This window comes from Solea solea, chromosome 19 (genome assembly GCF_958295425.1).
Source record: "Solea solea chromosome 19, fSolSol10.1, whole genome shotgun sequence".
In the NCBI taxonomy this organism is placed as follows: domain Eukaryota; kingdom Metazoa; phylum Chordata; class Actinopteri; order Pleuronectiformes; family Soleidae; genus Solea; species Solea solea.
This window is the reverse complement of record NC_081152.1, coordinates 2,089,449-2,109,932: the sequence shown is the minus strand read 5'-3', so window position 1 is coordinate 2,109,932 and position 20,484 is coordinate 2,089,449. Positions and strand designations below refer to the sequence as shown.

General features: G+C 41.0%; 1 protein-coding gene across 6 annotated transcripts in view; it reads left to right on the top strand.

Annotated features, from left to right (window-relative positions):
• LOC131446372 (seizure 6-like protein) overlaps positions 1–20,484 on the top strand; it is a 54,982-nt gene that overhangs the window by 19,767 nt on the left and 14,731 nt on the right. For all 6 annotated transcript variants that reach the window (XM_058617556.1, XM_058617555.1, XM_058617552.1 and 3 more), the window contains exons 2-6: positions 13,167–13,628; positions 14,511–14,650; positions 18,030–18,225; positions 19,407–19,592; positions 19,674–19,845. In XM_058617556.1, the coding sequence (XP_058473539.1) occupies positions 13,167–13,628; positions 14,511–14,650; positions 18,030–18,225; positions 19,407–19,592; positions 19,674–19,845 (1,156 nt within the window). The remainder of the gene's footprint in view (positions 1–13,166; positions 13,629–14,510; positions 14,651–18,029; positions 18,226–19,406; positions 19,593–19,673; positions 19,846–20,484) is intronic.

Here is a 20,484-nt window from a genome sequence, read left to right as displayed (position 1 = left end):
TAATATGCAGTAGGAGTTAAAAAACTCATGTAACCAGTGCAGCTTTTCAATGTCTACACTGTTCCGGTGTTTTCAGCTGCTGCTGGTTTTGATCGATTGGTGTTTAAACTGTGTTTGGTGAACATCAGAATGTTTTTTATGAGCTTTTAGTCGAGTTTCTGACCTTTCTGTGAATATGCAGCATGTCGGTGTTTATAAAAGTTACACATGGATTTATGATGTGTGTGTTGCTGCGTGCGACGCAGGGAAGAAGAGGTTTTCAATGGTCTTTGAACAGTTAATATCACATTGTTGTCGCTGCTGTGTCTGGACATGTCTACTGCTACAAGACTGTAAAATGTGTTGAATTTAAAATTCAGGCGTGTGTGTGTGTGTGTGTGTTCACAAGTGAGTTTATATGTGGTTAAAATGAAGGAAAGTAAACATGTCCACATGCTCAGAAGTCAGTCTTGTCCTGAGCTTTGATGCAATATTCTCCACTGCAGAAAACAGTCACTCTGAGGTTTAATGAACGCTAGCGCTAGTATTGCTGCTGCTGCTGCTGCTGCTGCTGCTGCTACTGCTGCTGCTGCTTTCAGGCTGTCTCTTCTTTCCTCATCGCTGTTTGTTTTCTCTGTTTCTGCTGTAGACGCTGCCGTCTCTCTGCTGTGTCCACGTTAGCTCGCTCTGTGTTGTGTTTCTGCTTCTTCTTCTTCTTCTTCTTCTTCTTCTTCTTCTGTGTGTGCCACGGTTGTCATTCAGGGTGCAAAGATTCTTTTTTTTTTGTATTGTAATGACTCAAGTTACTTGAGGAATGGTTTCAGCCCCGGTTTATACGAGAAAATCCAATAAACGTAGTCGCACTGTTGTAGTCTGGAGCCCGGCTGCTTTTGTTTGTCTCTTTACCACAGAATGTGGACAAATGTGTGTGGACATTTTCTGGCATAATCACTGAAAATCTGATCCCTATTGAGGCAGAACCTCATTTCTGAGGCTAAGATGTAACTCGTGTTTTAATGTTAAGGGTAAGACTTGAACTAGTTATGTTAACGTTGGAGATACGACTTTATTTAGGCTGTCCAGAAGAACTGAAGTCATTGCAATGTCCTACGTGTGTGTGTGTGTGTGTGTGTGTGTGTTTATCGCTGTGAGTGCCCATGGAGAACAGACACAGCAGGCAGGGAATGTATTCTCAATACAGTTGCTGTCAGTCTCAGGTCTGATAAAGCACTAACCAGCCACCAGGTCCTAGAATACAAATGAAACCCACTAACAAAGAAAACAAAAAAGATGAGCTTCCTTTCTGTATGTGACTCAGGCTCTCAAATGTGCACACACAAACCCACAAAGGAGCACAGTTTCATTGTTGTCAGGCTTCCCCCTCAGTGCCATTCAAGCCTTTTCTGACATTGCTTTACACCCTCAGACGTGATTGTGCTGGAGTGGCAGTGAAAGTGCAGCCTCTGAGGACGATTGGATTCTGCCTCCGTCTCCCTTGTTTTTTCTCCTTTTACAACTCTCATTGTGTCACACACACACACACACACACACACGCACACACACACACACACACACGCAGTGTTTTCCCTCTGCAGATACATGCTCATTTAAAAGAAACCCAGCCGACACTAAAGATTTAAAGGAGTAGCTGAGGGTTCTAAAGCAGGGGTGTATGATTTTACCTGTGCAGAGCCAGTGTTTTACATGCAGTAGACAGCATTTAGCACACTTCTTGTTTAGAGAGGGGGCGAAAGGATCCACACATTGTTTTGTTGTGAAGAGGGATGGCAGAGAAAACTGTCTGTAGCCCCGTAAAATGGAACTGTGGTTTGAGAAGGCCTGTAAAAGGAGGATCAATAATGTCCCAACTATGTGCTGTATCTTAAAAAATAATAATCAACTTTTCATAGGGACAACATTATCTCGACATATTTCTACTCTCATCAAAGGATGTTTGGGCTCTCACTTTTTATTCAGACTTTGATATTAATTTGAATGCGTGAGTGGAAGGTTCATGTTGAAGCTGTAATGACTTACTGCCGTCTCATGAGCTATTTGAAGTAGCACCCGTTAGGTTCCAGCAGAGTGCTTTTTAAGATTTCCTACCGTATCATATGACAGTGACTGCGAGGGACCTGTGCAAATCGAGAATTTAAATTTGGCAAAGGCAGCTGCAGCAGCAACAGCACCTTGGAGATGCATGTTCTCATAAAAAAACAGGTAATATTGTAATAAAAGCACTCGATCCTGATCAAACCAGTCCGCCTGGTAGTGCATTTGTGAAATATTGTATTATAAGGGGGGCCCTGGGCACACTCTGGAAAAGCCCCCCCACACACACACACATGCCACTCTTGCACTAACACATAGATTGACAGCAGTACAAAGGGTGTGCAAAAGAAGAAAAAAAATAAGTTATAAGTTAAATATATTTTTGGTTGTCATGGAAGGAAGTATTTGATTTGGCAGAGATTATTTTATGCTGCACACAAACTCATTAATAAGCAGACATTTCAATTACATTACGATCGCAGATGTATCTCTGTAATATATGATCCTGGAGACTGCATTGAACTAGCAGACCACTACGGTCAGAAGCTCCAAGACAAGGACAATGGACTACGTATGAAGTCAATTAAATTTCCCTGATTAGGATCACATACATCCAGACAGATACAAAGTGGATTAAGCCTGATTTCTTTTTTAATACCAAAGTGCTTGCCCCCAATTATTTTTGAAGCTATTCTGCAGACTCTATCGCTGTAGGAATGGTTTTTATTTGACCAGTGAATAAAAGGTATTGCTGTTCAATGATTACATTTTTTTTAATTGCTCGGCAGAAATTCTTGATTTAATATAAGCCCATATATTAGCCCATTGTTCCTGTTTGCTGGATCATCACAGGTCAAGTCAGAATGACCCTCAGGACAAATGTGTTCCCAAAAGGCCGCACTTCACTGGCATCATTAAGGGTAATGTGTTGTGGCTCAGGCTACAAATAGGTACTTTCAGAATCTAATAATTCTAATCTAATAAAAAAGATTACTTTCTAAATGAAAGTGTGTTTGTTGAGGCGCTGACACATAACGAGCACTGACTGTGTTTGTGAACCAGCCAGAGAGACTGAGGTATATAGGCTGCCAGCACGGACACAAGGACATTAGATTTGAGCCACTTAACCAAAGGCTCATCTAATAACCATTTCATCTCATCGTTAAACAGCCTTTTCTCGATAAAGTTTGAAAACCGCTCACTCTCCTGCACCAAAATTCCATTAGGAGAAGGCATTTGATAGGTTCCTGTCGTTTATGAAAATCCAAATCAGGGATTTCAAACACTGAAAGCATAAAGAATAACACATGTGGCCTTATTGGTGAAGGCAGCAGTGGTTCAACAACAGGAAATAAATACAGTTTCAAGGCTGAGATATCTGGTTGTGATTCATCTGGTCAGCCTTTTGTTAGGCTTCTAAAATCTGTCTCTGCTGGCAGCCTCGGTGAGGGCAAGTGTGCATATTGGACTAAAGCCGTCAACATGTCATTTTATTTTATGTTGATAAGACACGTACATATTTCACTCTATAGAGAGAGAATGTACAACATGGTTTTCAGCAGGATTTCTCTGGATGACCCATCAGCAGCTCCTCTACTCGTCTCAGTAACGACAGTCCAGACAGGAAAGCAGTTAGTCTTGTTTTTGTTGTTTTTGTTGTGGCTGTCCCCACAGATTGGACTTTGTGGACACTCTCGCAATCAATACAACTGTCTGGGTGCTTGACTGATGTTCTGAAATAGACACCCGTTATTTTGAGCTACAGGACACGCTCTCTTCTGCAAAACCCTTGTCATGAAGCGGCATGCTGCCTCTTTCATCTTCTTTGTGATGGAGAGGTCATCCAGGTAGCGCTGCACCTCGGGGAGTCCCCATACAAATCACACACACACACACACACACACACACACACACACACACAAGCCATCAGGCATCCGCATCATCCGATTACTGACTTCCCTGTGGTGAAACAGTGACCTTTCTCTGCCACACCTTTCTGTGTTTGGTTTGTCATGTACCAAAAGTCAGTGTTTAAAACAGCGAGGCACGAGACCCTGAATTATTATCACTATTCATGCTGAACACTTATTTTTATATACAGTATTTTGATTGTTGTCTGTTTGTCTCAGCATTTCTGCGATATTGAGGATTTGGGGGAAGATTGTGTCAGATTATATGTGATTTTTCCCCCCGATATCTAATCCATGCCCAGCCACTGCGGGGCCACATCCAGTGCCAAGCCCGGATAAATGTGGAGGATCGCGTGAGAAAAAACCTTTGCCAAATCAAATGGAGTCAGATCATCATCAAGAAGAATAACATCCAATTCATGATTTTTTTTACTAGTTTTTGACTAATATTGACACGGAATATAGTACTGGCTCATTTGAATTAATTGTTTCCTATACTTATATACTTAATATGGCATTTTACAATAAATTTAAACTTTATAAAGCCACGTTTTTTGTTATATATCAATCTTTTGATCTGCCACAATAATGTAACAATGAATTTAAATAAAAATACCTCAAGATGAGGGCTTTTCTCAGTAATTTTTAGGTGCGATTAAAAAAGAGATTAATTACAGATCATAATTAATGAATTGCTCAATTTTTTTAATCTCTTGACAGCACTAATCCCAAAAACACATTTGTCTTGAAGGGTCTTTACAGTCGGTACATCAAGTGACACCTCGGTCTCAGAAACCAAACAAAAAGCCTCGTAAATGACGGTTGCTCAGTGGTAGAGTGAGTCGTCTTTCAACTCAAAGGGTGTGGGTTTGATTCCCGGCTCTGCTCATCTACATGCTGATCCCCACGTTGCTCCTGTCAGCAGCGTGGAAGATGTGTGGTAGAACATGCACTGTATGAAAGTGTGAGTGAATGGGTGAATGGCAAAAGCAGGCAGCTAGTTGACCACCTATCTATGTCTATCAGTCACGGTCCAGTCAAAGCCATTCTCTCGCCTCCACCTCAGCCTCCATCTCTCTAGATCAGAGTCTAACAAGCTGTGAAGTTACACATGGTTTCCAGCCATCACCGCCATATCATGTGTTTCCATTTGTTGCAAAAAGGAAAACTGTTTGATTATGACAGAACTTTATTTGATGCATTTATTCCATTTAAAACATACACTCCATCAGCCGAACATACTGGACGTGGGCGTGGCTTCACATGAATGAGTTTAGTGCTCTGCAGCTGCTAAATGTGGAAATAACGAAGTTGTTCCTGCAGGTTCATGTGCAGGTGAGGAGGACAGTTTGGGAAGGTGCTTTCTTCAACATGAATACACACACCTCATTTGTAAATGATGCCAAAAGAAAACACATGATCTCCAGCAATGATGTGCCATGCAGCACAGGGCACTTTATCTTTGACCCACCCAGGCAGGAAGTGCAGGTTTCTGTCGTTCCAACTGTGGCAACACTTATGATCCGTCATACAGTTCTAGCACCACTCATTAGGGCCTGAGCACTCACACAGGGCTGCGAGGACCTATTGAAATTCTAAAAAGGATTAATATTCTTTTTGCTTTTCCTGTAGGGATAATATGATACCAGGAAATTGAAAGCAGACATTTTGAAGGGGCTAGATTGAATTATTTAGTTATAAACAGTGAACTCTGCTTATGTCTTGGTTGGATGTTGCACCGCCCAAAATCTTAGCTTGTATCACTTGGGTTTCCAGCTGAGTTGCTTGAACTTAACACCTGCAGCTGTTTGTTGGAAATGCTCAATATCACCAAAACCAAAAAGCCTCACAATCAGTCAAATCCCTGTTAATGACATGCAAACAAAATAACCAGGTGAATGTTTTATAAAGCGTGGGTTATTCATGTGTACAAGTGCAGCTCCTCATTTCCTTGTTACTCAAACTTTGACCTACAACATCCATCAAAGATTTGAATGCTAATGGTTGCTGATGTAAATATTTGACATATATCCCATTTGAACCATACATTTTTACAATTATGGCAATGATATTGTGAGATTGTGAGATTTGCATTTGGCTTTGTATTACTAGAATAGGGGTAGTATTTTTGAAAAATTGTGCTTTCCAACCTCAGTTTCAAGGCTCGGCCCAAGTGTCACTGGTGGACACGTAACAAAGAAAAAGAAAGAAGATATTTTTGAACTCAGTGGAAACTGAGGCTGGGAAGCACAATGTTTCAAAAATACCGCCCCTGTTCTAGTAATACAAAGCTAAATGCAAATCAAGAAAATTGAGACATAAAAGTCATATCCATATCATTCTGTCCCTAATTGCATTTTAAATGAGACCAAAGTAATCTTATCTCACTGCAGAGATGATCTGACGGATAACGGAGCTACAAGTCTGTTTATTTCCACATCACTGCAGTCTTGTCATTATGTTTCTTTTCTCATTAAATGACTCATATTTCAGTTTCTCTCAGCAGAGACAACCTTTGTGAAAAAAAGTGAACCCCCCATCAGAGTGTGGCTGTCGCCGCTGCTTCTGTCGCAGCCACTTTCCATCAAAGACACATAATAAAAAGTCTGTGTGAGATCTCATCAACATGTCTGCTGTCATCTCACCACAATGAAAATGATATGATACACATTCATCTCCAACACTGTGAAAAGAGGGAAAAGAGTTCTAAACACAATCTGTGCTTTAATAGACTTTAATTATTCATTTGATGACTGAAGCAAATAACTTAGCAGCTCAGCTACAGAAGCTGTCGGAAATCAACTGTTAAACACCTTCTGGTTTTAAAAGTCATTAAAAAAGATTTTCCAAACTATTCCCGCTACCTAAACCCTATAAAATATAAACTAGACAATCAAATCCACCTGTTTTCATGCGTCTCATTCCACATTATCACCTGAGCGGTTCAAAGACGACGTTCTGCTATAAAGAAGGTAATGGTGATGAGTGCAACAACAACACAAAAACACAGTCATTACAAAATACCACAGACGCCGGAGACCAATTAAGGCTGAGCGGCCAACAAAGGCTCAGACACTTGAAAACACAGAGTTGAGAATTCTGTCAAACACTGTTTAGTTGACACAACCACGAACGCGCTGCTCAGACTACAAACGGTCTCATTTAGTCCTGAAAATGTCTGCATGTAAACGGCTCTGCAAGTGCAAAGCAGGAGAAGCTTCTCAATCTGACATGTTTTTATCATATTAGGTATAAAGCTGCAGCGCACGACTTTTACGTTATTATTCTGCCTCTGTTTGAAACAATGCAACGTCATTTTTGTGCTTACGTCAAGCAATGTTATCACTGTTTGCAGTCGTCTCGCTTTACTCGCTTTACGATGTTGCCGTTGCCTTCATCGGTCTCAAAAGGAAACATTTCACTCCCCGTGTGCAGCGTCTAGACGCTACTATACTGAGAAGCACAGAGAGAGGCGCGTGGAGCGGATAGGCTTCATCAGCACTGTGTGATTGCCTTGCAACAGTTTGTTCTAAAGCAAATATATTGCAAAACTGTAATTCACTGTAAATTATTGTAATATAATTGAGTTTTATTATTATTATTATGTGAATGTATCATTTAAAAAAAACAACACTAAACTGTGGAGATTTGCAGCTTGATCAGCGAATGACAGTATATTATTTTCACCTGGAAGAAAATGTTTTAGGTGTTAAGTTACTCTTTAAGTAAATGTCTGTCACTTTGTACACAGTTCATTTCCTGCACCACTAAACCTGACGACACATTTCAAAAATGACATCCTATAATTAACAGGATCATAAGCTTGAATTCATTTCACTTCAAAATAACAATAATCCATTAAGTGCTACTCTGCCAGAACATACTTGTCCTGAATCCTAATGAAAACCTCTCACTCTGTGAGTGTCTGTGAGAAATGTCCTTTAAATTCATTTAACACTCAGAAATCGCTGCTTCCAGCGTTTCCTTTGAGCCGTGACAGGCATCAATTTCCAAGTGAATTACAGTGTTGGACGCTGAGCAGATGTGGCGTCCACAGACACAGGAAGCTCATCTGCTGTTTGTGATTCAGTGTTGGAAGTTTGTAATTTTTATCATCTGTGTGTGTGTGTGCAAAGGTGCAGAGGACCAGGTCCCATTAAATCATGTCAGAAGAGTTAAATGATTCATCAAGGTAGCAGGGGGGGTCGCTACCAGCGACGTGTTGTGACATTAACGCGACACGATCCATTAACAGCACAGTTCACGCTCTTGTCTCCACGATGTGCACAAATCACTGCGACAAGTTTCTTTTTTTTTCCCACTCTGTGCCTAATGGCCTGTGGCTGTGAAACTTGATTTGGAAATGTAATATCACATTAATCTTTAAGGTTGTTTTCAGCACTAATGTATATGACGATGATAAAAGGAGTAGTTTTCCTTTCCCAGCTTTTTTGTCTCGAGGATTTGTGGCTGCTGCAGTTGTTTTGTGTACTAAGCTTTTCTTACATTAGAATAAAACAGTCAGAAATGAAACAGTACTATGTGAACGGCTGCTTTACTGTCAATCAAATATGACAGAGGTGCTATAGTAGTTGCTAATCGATCAGTTTTTCAGCCCTAAAATATAGATTTGGAGGACATTTACACTTGCTGAAAACAATGGTGCCAGCGGGGACACGAGGAAAAAAATATTCTGGTTACTTAACAAAAGACTCCACCTAATAAAACCTTCACCTGCTTGAGTCTATGCCATCTGCTGACTGCTTTCGCTTGCTGTTAGACAGCCTTTTCCACTTGGAAACTGAACCTTTAAACCATAGGAAATCTGTGTTTTAGGAATCAGAATCTAAGGAATCGGAACGGAAAGATTGACTTAACATCTGGGTTTATTTTCAGTCAACTTCTGATGGTGGGTTTTTTCAGCCGTGGTTCTGCTGCATGCAGCTCACGCTGTGTTTCTTCCACCTGCTCAGTCAATGTGCAGTGCATTAATGTCACCACAGACATGACACTGTCAAAAGTGCTGTAGAGACACAGTGAACTCATTTGACATTGGTTTAAATGTAACAGACGCTTTCTTTATATTTTAAAAGTGACATACTGCGGCTTTAAAGATGCTGTGAACAGATTGACGTCTTTACAGCAGCCTTACGAGGTTAAACTGGACTAATCAAACACTTATGATGCTTTTCCAGTATATAGTTCTAACAAAGGCTTCACTTGTACTGAGCTGAGTGGATAAAATCGGTTTACAAAAAGGTTTACAGCGTTCCCACGGGTCCTTGAAATCCTTAAAAGTTTGTGACAATTGCCTTAAACAGACACAGGTCATTGAACGTGCTTGAATTTTGTGCAGGAAAGAAGTGAAGTTGATATTTAGGTAAATGTCTCCTGCCACTGATTTCCATGGGTCCTTGAAATCCTTGAAAGTTTGTGAATTTTGAAAAACAAAAAGTCAAGGCCCTTGAAAGGTTTTTGAAAATTTCCCTGAGTAGGCACAGGTCATTGAAAGTGCTTGAATTCTGTTCCAAAATTAGGTGAATTTGATATTTGGGTAAATGTCTCCTGTCAACGATGTAACTTTCCACGGGGTCCTTGACATTCTTAAAGGTTTGTGAATTTGAAAAAAATTCAAGGTCTTTTGAAAAATCGCCCTAAACGGACATGGGTCCCAAGTGTGTTAAAAGTTTCTGTTAGTCTGTAGAAATAGCAACAAAGTGAGAACTCATTGTGTTTGTTTGGTCTTGGAAATACAGTCAGAGTGAGCGCTCTTACCGCTGTTCGTACAATCTTTGAATCACCGTACATTGAGGCTGAAAAAGCGCGTTTTCCTCTCGTGATACGGGAGACAGCGGCATTTGTAGTTCATGTTGATTTTAACGTTTTCTACTACACTTCGTCCTTGGAAATGAATTGTCTGTAAGTACCTGTCTGTGTTTTTGTTAAACATTTTAAGAAAAGAAAAGTTAAGTCTCTACTCAGTGCGGTACAAGCTAAGCTAGGTATATTGATTCACCTGCGTGTTGTAGCTGCGCATAGAATGTGTCGTTGTACTGAAATATTTTATCTTTTCTCTGTGATTTTGCACTTTTACAAAAACAAAGTCAACCAACAAAGTCATGTGCGTGACAGTTACCTCAGTAAAAGCAAGAAAAGTCAAGCCGTGTGTTTATTGGAGGACTTCAAGCTAAAAAGTTAGCTTGCTATCTAACGCCTCATTAGTTCACGCGCTGCAAGGGCAGTACAACCCCGCCTATCGCCCTACGTCAGCTGAGGAGAGTTGTGACTATCACGAACGAACCGAATCTATTGAACGGCTCTTTAACATGTCCGATGGAACCGAGTCTCAGTTGAGAGCCGTTCCTTTTCTTTTTCGTTTTTTTTCTTCTTTTTTAAATCGCTGTCACGCACACAGCATGCGCCAATTTGATATGCAAATTCAACGTGGGCGCGGACTGCGGAGTGTCAGACTACAGCTATGAGCCAAAGGAAGCGCAGCAGCATTTCGGATGAAAAGAAGGGAAAAGCAAAATGTAACATTTCAAAATTCAGTCTCAAAAATTGTTTACTAAAATGTGAACTAATGTTACCAAGTTTTCTATATCAATATATGTTAAGTTTAGTATAGTTTTGCATGGACATTCATTGTAGACTGCTTAGTTTTTTATTGTGTCACAAATATAAAGGTGTGGCATGATTAACAAGTGTATTTACACTAAGACACATTTTAAACAAAGATCCAAAATAGTGAGCCAGTCTTTTGAACGGCTCTTCAAGATCCGGTGTTGTGCCAAAAAGAGGCTGCTTGCCGATAAACGACTGCGCCCGACGGGAACGCGCAGCACTTCTACTGTGCAATAGAAATGTCCTGTAGCCCTATCAATCACATAACACATAGTGAGAAATCACTAAGTGCTATCAGAGGTGGGTAATAACGAGTTACATTTACGTCATTACAATTACTTAAGTAACGTTTTGGATAACTTTTTACAGTATAATTATGATATGTAGAACTGTAACAGATTGCCTTTACATTCTGCATAACATTCTCTGTGTTTGCCAGATGCATGTGCAGTGAATTTGGTCAACATCACTCCTTGCAATAAAGAGTTATACTACTACTGTTCCCTTCAGGGGCAGTCGTTTTTCAGCACAACACCGGCTCCCTTCAAAGAGCCATAAATCCCATCTCTACAGCTGAGATTGGCACAGCGCCCCCTGTGACCCTCGTGTGGAGCATAAAGTGGTATAAGATGGTTGGATGGGTGTTGTGAACTGTACTTTACCACCTTATTGTATCTTTTATTCACTGAAGAGTTTCATAATTTGGTGTTTAATGATTTAGTAATAACTAACAGACACGCATGCTTCCTATAGATAAGGGGAGAACTGGCACTTATTTTGTTCCCCCCCTTCACACACACTGGGTGTCAATATCTAACGTTGTGTAGCTGCCTAAATAACTGCGAGCTGTGAAGGCTGAAATGACTTTCCCCATGATAGCGGTTTGACACCCTGAGCGTGTAATGCATGTATATAGTCAGTCATAATGAAAAATAAATAAAAAATAAGGCAATTTATTTCCCGTCTGGTAAAAAAACAACAGCCAAACAAAAAGAAAGCACTCTCTCTCTCTGTCTGTCTGTCTCTCTGTGTCTCTCTCTCCTTGATAAAACAGTGACAGCTGCAGTACAGCTCGGCCCTGCGTCTTGTTTTGCTCGAGGAGAGTGTAAATGAAACTTTAATGTAGATTAATGTGCGACTGCATCATGAGCACTTTTTCAGCGTGTGAACGGCTGCTTGTTGTTGTTGTTGTTGTCGCTGTGAGGCTGGACCGCAAAGTATGTGGGCAAGAAGACAGGAGGTGTTTTGTATGCGTGTGTGTGTGTGTGTAAATGCTGGTCTCTGCTGTTCTTGAAGTAAGCTGCTTGAGACGGCATTTTTATCATGCACGGCAGAGCAGTTTGCTTTCTCTGCTTTTTGCACAGCCCCTGTCATGTCCAACCCAAATTGTTCTGTTCATGAGCGAAGTGTTACTACTTCCTGTTTCAGCAATTACATCAGGTTCTTGGATTTAAATAAAATAATGTTACAATACGTTCTTAGTCATTTCTGTAAAAATCAATTCACGTTTTGATTCCATATTTTGTTGATAACTTATTCTCAGAAAAAAAGGCATGTATGTATATGTAGAGATGCAACTAACGATTATTTACATAATCGATTAATCGTTTAAATTATCAGAAAACCTTAAAAAATGTTGATCAGTCTTCGTCAAACCTGGAAATGATGATGTTCTCAAATGTTTTGTCCCCAAAGCAAAAAAAATATATTTTTTTACATGTTGTGTTCCCACGAGCCGCGCAGCAGGTATCTGCCCAGACAGGAGCCATTCTTGCCTTTCTTTGATCTGTATGTGGGTTACCGCGGCAACCATTAAAAAAAAAAAAGTATGTTTGAAGGAATAGCACGCAGCAGACTTTCACCCCATCTCTATTCATCTTCATCTTATTTCATTAATGAGAACCTGCACAGCCAGTCATTGCGCCATCTACTGGAAACAGGAAGTAAGCCTTCAGTAACAAACACAGTTTCATTTACATGAAGCTTTGAGGGTGTGCTTGACATTTGCTACTCTGATATAACAAATTATTTTTGGCCTCTCTCTAGCACCATGCAATGGCCATGATGGTCACTCCACACCCCGACATCCATCTTCTCTCCAAATGATATAAAAAAATGTCATTTGTGCATGTTGGAATCAAATCGTATCTTTATTTTGTCGTCCTTACAGTGGAATATTATATTATGTTATATTATATTATAGCTGAATGACTTGGGTAAAATATCCAATTGTTTGGACAAAAAAAGGCTTGAAACATAAACAATCTAAAACAGAAACAGGTTAAATTGCAGCATTGCATTGCTTCAAATTCCAATTTTTTCATTTGAAAATGATTCATTTTCCAGCTCATGTTGTGATTGTGTCCTGTGGTAATGCTCCATTTCATTCCAATCTATACTGTATTGAAACAGAAAAACAAGTTTGCAAATCAAATCTCAGTTTTCCACGAATGGTTCAGACCTAATGTGGAGGAGAGGGACGCTTGTGCTGGCTTTGACTCTTCTGATAAGACCCATGCAGAGTCGTACTCCCAGGCTTTTTTAAATGTACTAGTCTGGTCATTTGCAGTCATTTATCCCTTGATTTTCCACTCTTTCCAGATAAAGAAGTCCCCACAGTCGTCCCCTTTACCCCGTCCCCAGTGGTGACACCAGGGAACACAAAAGAAAGCAGCACCAAAGGCAAAAGTTCCAGTGCTGCGGCCGGAGATCTGCTGCACTCAGTGCTCACTCAAAAAGGACGACTTGTCTCCCAGAGAGGGGAGCTCCTCCCCTCTGCTCTGCCGCAGAACCTGCTCCCTCTTCTGGGCAGAGGTCTCAGCATCAGCTCCCTCCCTGGAAGCCATTCCCTGGAGCATCAAGGTGGCGGATTACTGAGAAAGATAAAAGCCCAAGCATCAGCTGCCGTGTCAGGCCGAGGCAACGAGCCGACCGCGCCCCCTCCCAAGGACACACACTCGTCTCCACCGCACACACAGACACACAAGACAAAGCATGAGGCTGAGGTCACCACTGTGTCCGCCATGCTGGAGGCGGACACTGATGCTGGACCATCTTCTTCAGGTATGAGGAGGATTCATCACATCTGAAGTCTTTCTTTATGGATTGAGTTGAAAATGTTCACTCTCTTTGTGAAAAACCCTCCAGCTGCATGTGTGGTTCAAATCATGATAGCGTGATTGGGAACGTCTGCTCAGGCTAGGCTGTTGTGGACAATGTTCACTGTCTCGCTCTCCCTCTCTCTCTGTCCCTACTGTTTACTTGAGATTCTGTGCGGAAAGAAAATTACAAAGATCACAAGGTCGATCAGTTGTACAGATGCAGATTGTGCTGCTAATCAATAAAAGTGGACGCTATGGGCGAAGCCGCTCTTACAAGTTGCTCTTATGCCGTGTCAGCACATTCGGTCCTTGAATTTGAGGGAATTTGGGAAAGTCCTTGAAAAGTCTTTGGAACTGGTCCAGTAGACCTGTTTGGCATGTCCACCAAAAGTGCTTGTTTTCACCAATAAATGGCTACTTATTGAGTTACTGAAGTACTAGTTTATCTATATCATAACACAATAAGACAAGGTATCATCTTAGATTTTGAATATCATCTTATCGTGATTGTGTTTTAAAAGCTGTTGCATCGATCATCATATTTATTATATTGAATACATTTGTGAAATACACTAAATAAAATAAATTAAATATTATATATTGATAAAAAATGGAATTGACAAAATATTTTTTTTTACTTAATAGCACTTTTGTGCACAAGTGTGAAGGTTGACTCTGCCCTTTCATTTCTGTCATTAATTATAAACAGTGGGGATTTCCAGTGAGGCTCACTTTAAAGAGATTACAAGATACAAAATGACAAGGCCAGTGCTAAATAAACTGCTGTGCTCTCTCTCTCTCTCTCTCTGTCTGTCTGTCTGTCTGTCTGTCTGTCTTTCCTCAGTTGCACAGAGCTGCATGGTGAATTTCTCAGACCCAGAGGGATACATCGACTCGTTGGATGACCCGCCTCTGCCCGACGGCAGCGTCTTACACTGCACCTACACGGTGACGGTGTACAACGGCTACGGAGTGGAGCTGCAGGTACACATGGTCACAGACGTGTTCATCATGGGTAGTTTTCTGTGTTGAAGTCCATGAAACATGACATCGTCTTTAACCAGGTGCCTATTGGACCTGATTGTCATCATCACACTTTCCTCTAAATGGGAACATCATTTACAAAACTGACATCGAGTTTTAATGAAGAGTGATTGAGATCATAACTCCTTATGAACATGTTCAGTGATGCTATAGATTATGTGAGAAGTAGGTTCAGAGTCGCCCCCTGGTGGCCGTTCAATGAACTGTTGCTTCCTGGTTAGACTCACTCTTCAAACTTGAGGACTAAGTCAACTTTGTACATAACACGGTCTATGGCTGCAGTCTCATACTGTTGTGCTGCAATGACCACAAACTGATCCCAGGGTCAACTCTGCCTCCTAGTGACAGCTGCTGGTACTGCTCTCGCTCTATCTCTCTCTCTCTCGCTCTCTCTCTCTCTCTCTCTCTCTCTCTCTCTCGCTCTCTCACTCTCTCGCTCTGTTAAAGGTCCAGTGTGAAACATTTTGGATTTACTGCCCATAAATCCATAAATATGTTTGTATACTTTTTCACTATACTTTTTTTTACTAGTGCTACTTTACAGAAAATGCCAGGCGAGTGCGTTTTTAATCAATCACGTTTTCTAACGACTAATAAAAGACTTTGACATTACTGCATTGAGGTAAGAGCTTCATTACAGGGCCCTATGGTCAATGTAGGGGCCAACATTTGTGGACAGAGTGTTACTACTTATTATTATTATTATTAATAATAATAATAATAATAATAATAATAATAATAATAATAATAATAATGATAATCCCTTTAATTTAAGGGCATCTTTCAAAGCACTGAAGGTCACCTTACAGTACATGGTTAATAGAGCAGTAAAATACAATAAAATGTGTATTAAATTAGAACTTCTGCTAAAATATAAGCCAGCCCCTTAACTTCTGGTCAGTTGTTGTAAGTGGAAACTTTTAAGGGAGATTTAGTTTGTCTTTTAGTAGCTATTTTAGTTGTTGGCCCCGAGGGATTCAACATGGCTTGTGTTGCCTTTTTGCCATTACTCATGATAATAGTGATGGGACAATATAAGATATTCATCATGATCAAATCCTGCCTAACTCATCAGCGATACAGTGAAATATCGCAATATTATTCTCAAAAAAACATTCAAGTTTTTGTGCATTAGCATAAAATAATCTATTGATGTTTCAGTCCACTAGATGGTGCCAAGTGCACATTCTCACTACAGCACTTGTGTGAGTATATCGCAATAAATGATTTTGCGAATACTGAGTATTTTTTGCAGTAGTGTGATAATATTGACTTGTGACTTAAATATCATGATAATATCGTGGCACAATGGGGTGCTGCATCTTTCCTTGTGTCATTAAATCAATCATTTCTCACACAAAAAAAACATGAACCTATCTGCAGTGTTTAGGTTCATGACATTTTTATATCATCCCATGCCTACTTGACAATAAATACACAGCAAGCGTACAGAGCGTTTACCATGAGTGACAGTTTCATCAGTTTGTCACAGACAGGTGACGATGTGTGTGAGAACAGAGTTAACCGTCCATGAATGATGCACAGTCAAACCTAAACCAGTGACTGTGTGGATGCTGAGTGACAAACTGTGACTCCTGAAGCAGTGACTCAGTGACTCTAGACATTTTGTTTCCATAGTAATGGCATGAAGTACATTGTTAATGATGATGTCGTGCTGCAGACGCCCCAAATAAACAAAGCATCACTTATGTAAAGGCTACTCCTTGTATCTTTTTCATTCTGAGACGTAACTCACTTACATTAGACCCGGTGTGTAAATGAATAATAATTGTAGTAAATGCTGGATATTTACATAAAGCATTGAAAACTGCTATCGTAGAATTTGTAATACGATACAATGTTATATTTGATTGGTGTAAAGAGTTTTCCCCAAAGTGCACATGCAGTGATTTGTATCTGGAAGAGAAAATATTTACCTGTGTGTGACACGTGGTGCGGTGAAGACTTACAGGAAGTGGATACTGGGTGTCAACCATCCAAAGCAGTAGACAGTGCACAAGAGAGGTGAAGAAGAGAGGGCATGCAGGGTGGGTGGGTGGAGACAAGTGTCAGGTGTCAGGGCTGATGTGTGACAGACGGATAGAGAACTTCCTTTTCACTTTCCTTTTACAAGACAGCAGTGAGACCTGCTACGAGACAGTGACACCGTCTAAAAGACAAGAAGAAGCTTGAGGTGCCAGAGGTGAAGATGCTGAGATTTTTATTGGGAATGACGGACAGGAATAGAAATTAGCATATTTTGAGGGACAGCACAGGTTGAATGTTTTGGAGATTAAGTAAGAGAGTCAAGGTTGAGATGGTTCGATCGCCTGCTGAGGAGGGACAGTGATTATTAGTGGACAAAGAATGTTGAAGACCACAGAGAAGGTTCATGGATGTTGTGAAGGAGGACATGAGGACAGCTGCTGTAACAGAGGAGGACACACGGGAGAGGACAACTTGGAGGCAGATGATCCGCTGTGGCGAGCCCCCAAAAGGGAGAATTTGAAAGAAGAAGAAATGTATATGTATACACTGGGATTTGCACTTCGGATTGGACGCCAAACTACCAATCTAATTGAATCTAATCTAAAACCAGGTTTTATTTGGGTCTTTGTTGACCGTTTATACTGTATATGATAATGAAAGAGGAAATTTGACGTCTTTCCGGATTACCCTATGGAGTGAAGGAAGGAATTAGGATGGATAGATGTGTGAGGTGAGGGGGAAACAAGGGAGGAGAAAGAGGATATGGTAAGGAAACTATATACAATAAGAAGGGAAGGATGGATCACTGAACGGACCGACACAGGGGTCCCTGAAACCCAACCTTCTGCTGTACTTTCCCCGTATCTTGGCTCACGCTGTATGTTATTCATTCTGATATTTTGATGGGGCCCTCAGTCACATGAAGAAAGTTAAGTCATGTGATAGAGAAAAGTTACAGAAAAGTTGTGAGCCATGAATAAAACCTGTGTGGAGCCGAGAGGAAGCTCATTACCTGTGTTTTTCACATTTCATCCATTGTTAATGTAGAAACAACACTGATTAAAGGGATTATTGCAGCCTTAATGTTTCCTCTGTGACCATGCGGTTTTTTCACAGTACCACAGGACGTGATGCTATGTGGGTGTTTTTAGGTGATAATAACAAGCATCACTTTTATATATAGTCTTTAAAGTGCATCATGGGGACCATTGAGTCTAATTTACCACTGTAATATCTGAAGAGCAACAGCCCAAAACAACACCGGGGCTAATAAGGTGGAAATGTTCTCAGAGGGGTAAAATGGCGGTGTATTTTCTTCCGCTGTGTTCAGGTGAAGAGTGTGAACCTGTCGGAGGGGGAGCAGCTCTCCATCAGGGGCCTGGATGAACGAGGGTCTCTGCTGGTGCTGGCCAATCACACGCTGCTGGTGGAGGGTCAGGTGATCCGCAGTCCCACCAACACGCTCTCTGTTTACTATTGCTCTGCGCCAGAGGGAAGCATGGGCTTCTTCCAGCTGCACTATCAGAGTGAGTCCAGACACACACACACACACACACACACACACACACACTCTCTCATGCAGCATTCTTACTAAGGACACTCATAGACATAACCTTCACAACTAAATGCCTAACACTAACCCCTAAAACCAGGTCTTAACCCTCCAAAAGCCCTTTTTAAAGTAGTGAGGACCAGACAAAATGTCCCCACTTTCTAAAAATGTCCTCATTTCCTAGGGTTTATAAGTTTTTGGTTCTTTAAAAGACACACACACACAGTCTGGTTTCCATGACATTACATTCACTAACATTCATTTCCTGGAGACTTACTCTAACCTTAACCAAAATGACTATTGCCTTAACTCTAACACTGTCTTCACCTTAAAATCAATTTAAGGTTACATTAACATGTAACACACACACACACAGCTTCACACAGACCTCTGAAGTATGATAATTATAAACACACTACAGTTTTAATGCATATAAATGCATAATTAGGGACTGAGGGGACTGCGTGTACTCGGCTAATGGAATAATCTAAACGTCTTATCTTATCACTTAACATGCTGATGGAATCTGTCATGTGAATTACCTGATTCGATTTCTGATTAATTAGCTCACATCTCATTAGGGACTGAAAATGTGGAGATGTTTGCAGCTTGTGTGTGTGTGTTTGTCTTCACTAGCCCATGGTGGGTATGATATATGTAAAGGACGAAGCCTCAGAGAGTTAATCACAGCCAAGGAAATCTTTTTCCTTTATCACCAGGTAGAGAACTGTGTTGACTGAGAATTAAACAAAATTATAACTACAACAAGCACGTTTGAATGCTCTGCATATGTCGGTCATGGCTCTTGAAACTAGGCGGTGACTGACTTCACCCTTTCCAGACTATTGATTACATTTAACACAAATCCCAGAGGTATCTTGTCTTAATCAGAATTGGTGGTAGTTTGACCCTGACAGTGTTATTTTCACACTGTAGAATGTGTAGAAGTGTAGAAGACAGCAGTGAATGATCAGAGTGTCCATTTTTGAGGTGTAACGGGTTCATGGGTCCAAATGTTAATGTTCGCTCTCAGTGATTAGCATCCAGTTACCATGGAAACCGCTGATTCTGCTTCAAATTCATGCACGGTGTCATGGGCCATAGGAGAATGTCCGTGTTCTCACACTCCTGTGTTTCTCTTCCCACTGTTTCTAGTCTTCAGGCTGAGCTGTTCTCTGCCAAAAAGGCCTCATTTTGGGGAAGTGTCTGTGCTGGACTTGCTCCCGGGAGGCACCGCCCGCTTTCACTGCCACATGGGCTATCACCTGCAGGGGGAGCCGTTGCTCACCTGCCTCAATGCGTCCCTGCCCATGTGGAGTGGCAAGGAGCCCATTTGCAGAGGTGAGTGGAGTGTCCTTGACGTCCTGGACAGCAGAACCATTTCACCTTCATGGTGAGAACTGTGTCACATGTCCTCTGCAGCTCTTTGTGGAGGGACAGTGAAGAATGCTACCATGGGGAGAGTGTTGTCCCCGTCTCCCCACCATGGACCTAATGCCACCCAGGACTCCTCCTGTTCCTGGTCCCTGGAGGCACCTAAGGGCCAGAGGCTGCACCTGCATCTGGAGAGACTGGCCTTAGGGCCCACTGACAGGTAGGGGGCCCCACAAGAGTGTGCTTGATAGGACAGTGTTTCCTGAGAGTCAGCGCTCACCTGCTAACCTGTTCCATGAGTGTGGAGGTTAATGCGCTCATGTTTTCTGGTCTAGAGGAGGATACACAAACATGTTTGTATTATAAACTCGTTTTAGTGGAAACCATTTCCTTAGCATTGCAAATAACAGCACAGGATTTTGCCATTGATTGAATCAATTGTATGGACCAGACACATTTTTAATGTGCAAATAGTTATTATTAATGCATGGAGACCTTAAAGCTGCTATAGTTGCTATAGTAATGGCTTTATGGTAATAATTGATTCAGAATAATACAACTCTGCAGCTCATTGTTTCACACCTCGTTACAGTTTTTGGTAGGTAACCAAGTTTCTATCAATGAGTCAGTCAATTCATAACTTTCTTTTGTATTTTCCGAGCGTAAAATCAAAATTGAAAAATCTAAATATGACTAACAATTTTTTTTTCAGGTTGAATAAACAAAATAATATTTAGATTTTTTCTATTTTGGATTCTCATTTGAATTTGGAAAAGACAAATTCTACATTTGCTACTTTGAACACAGACCTGGTTATAATTGAACAAACACATTGGTCTGCGTTTGCCTTCTATGGAAA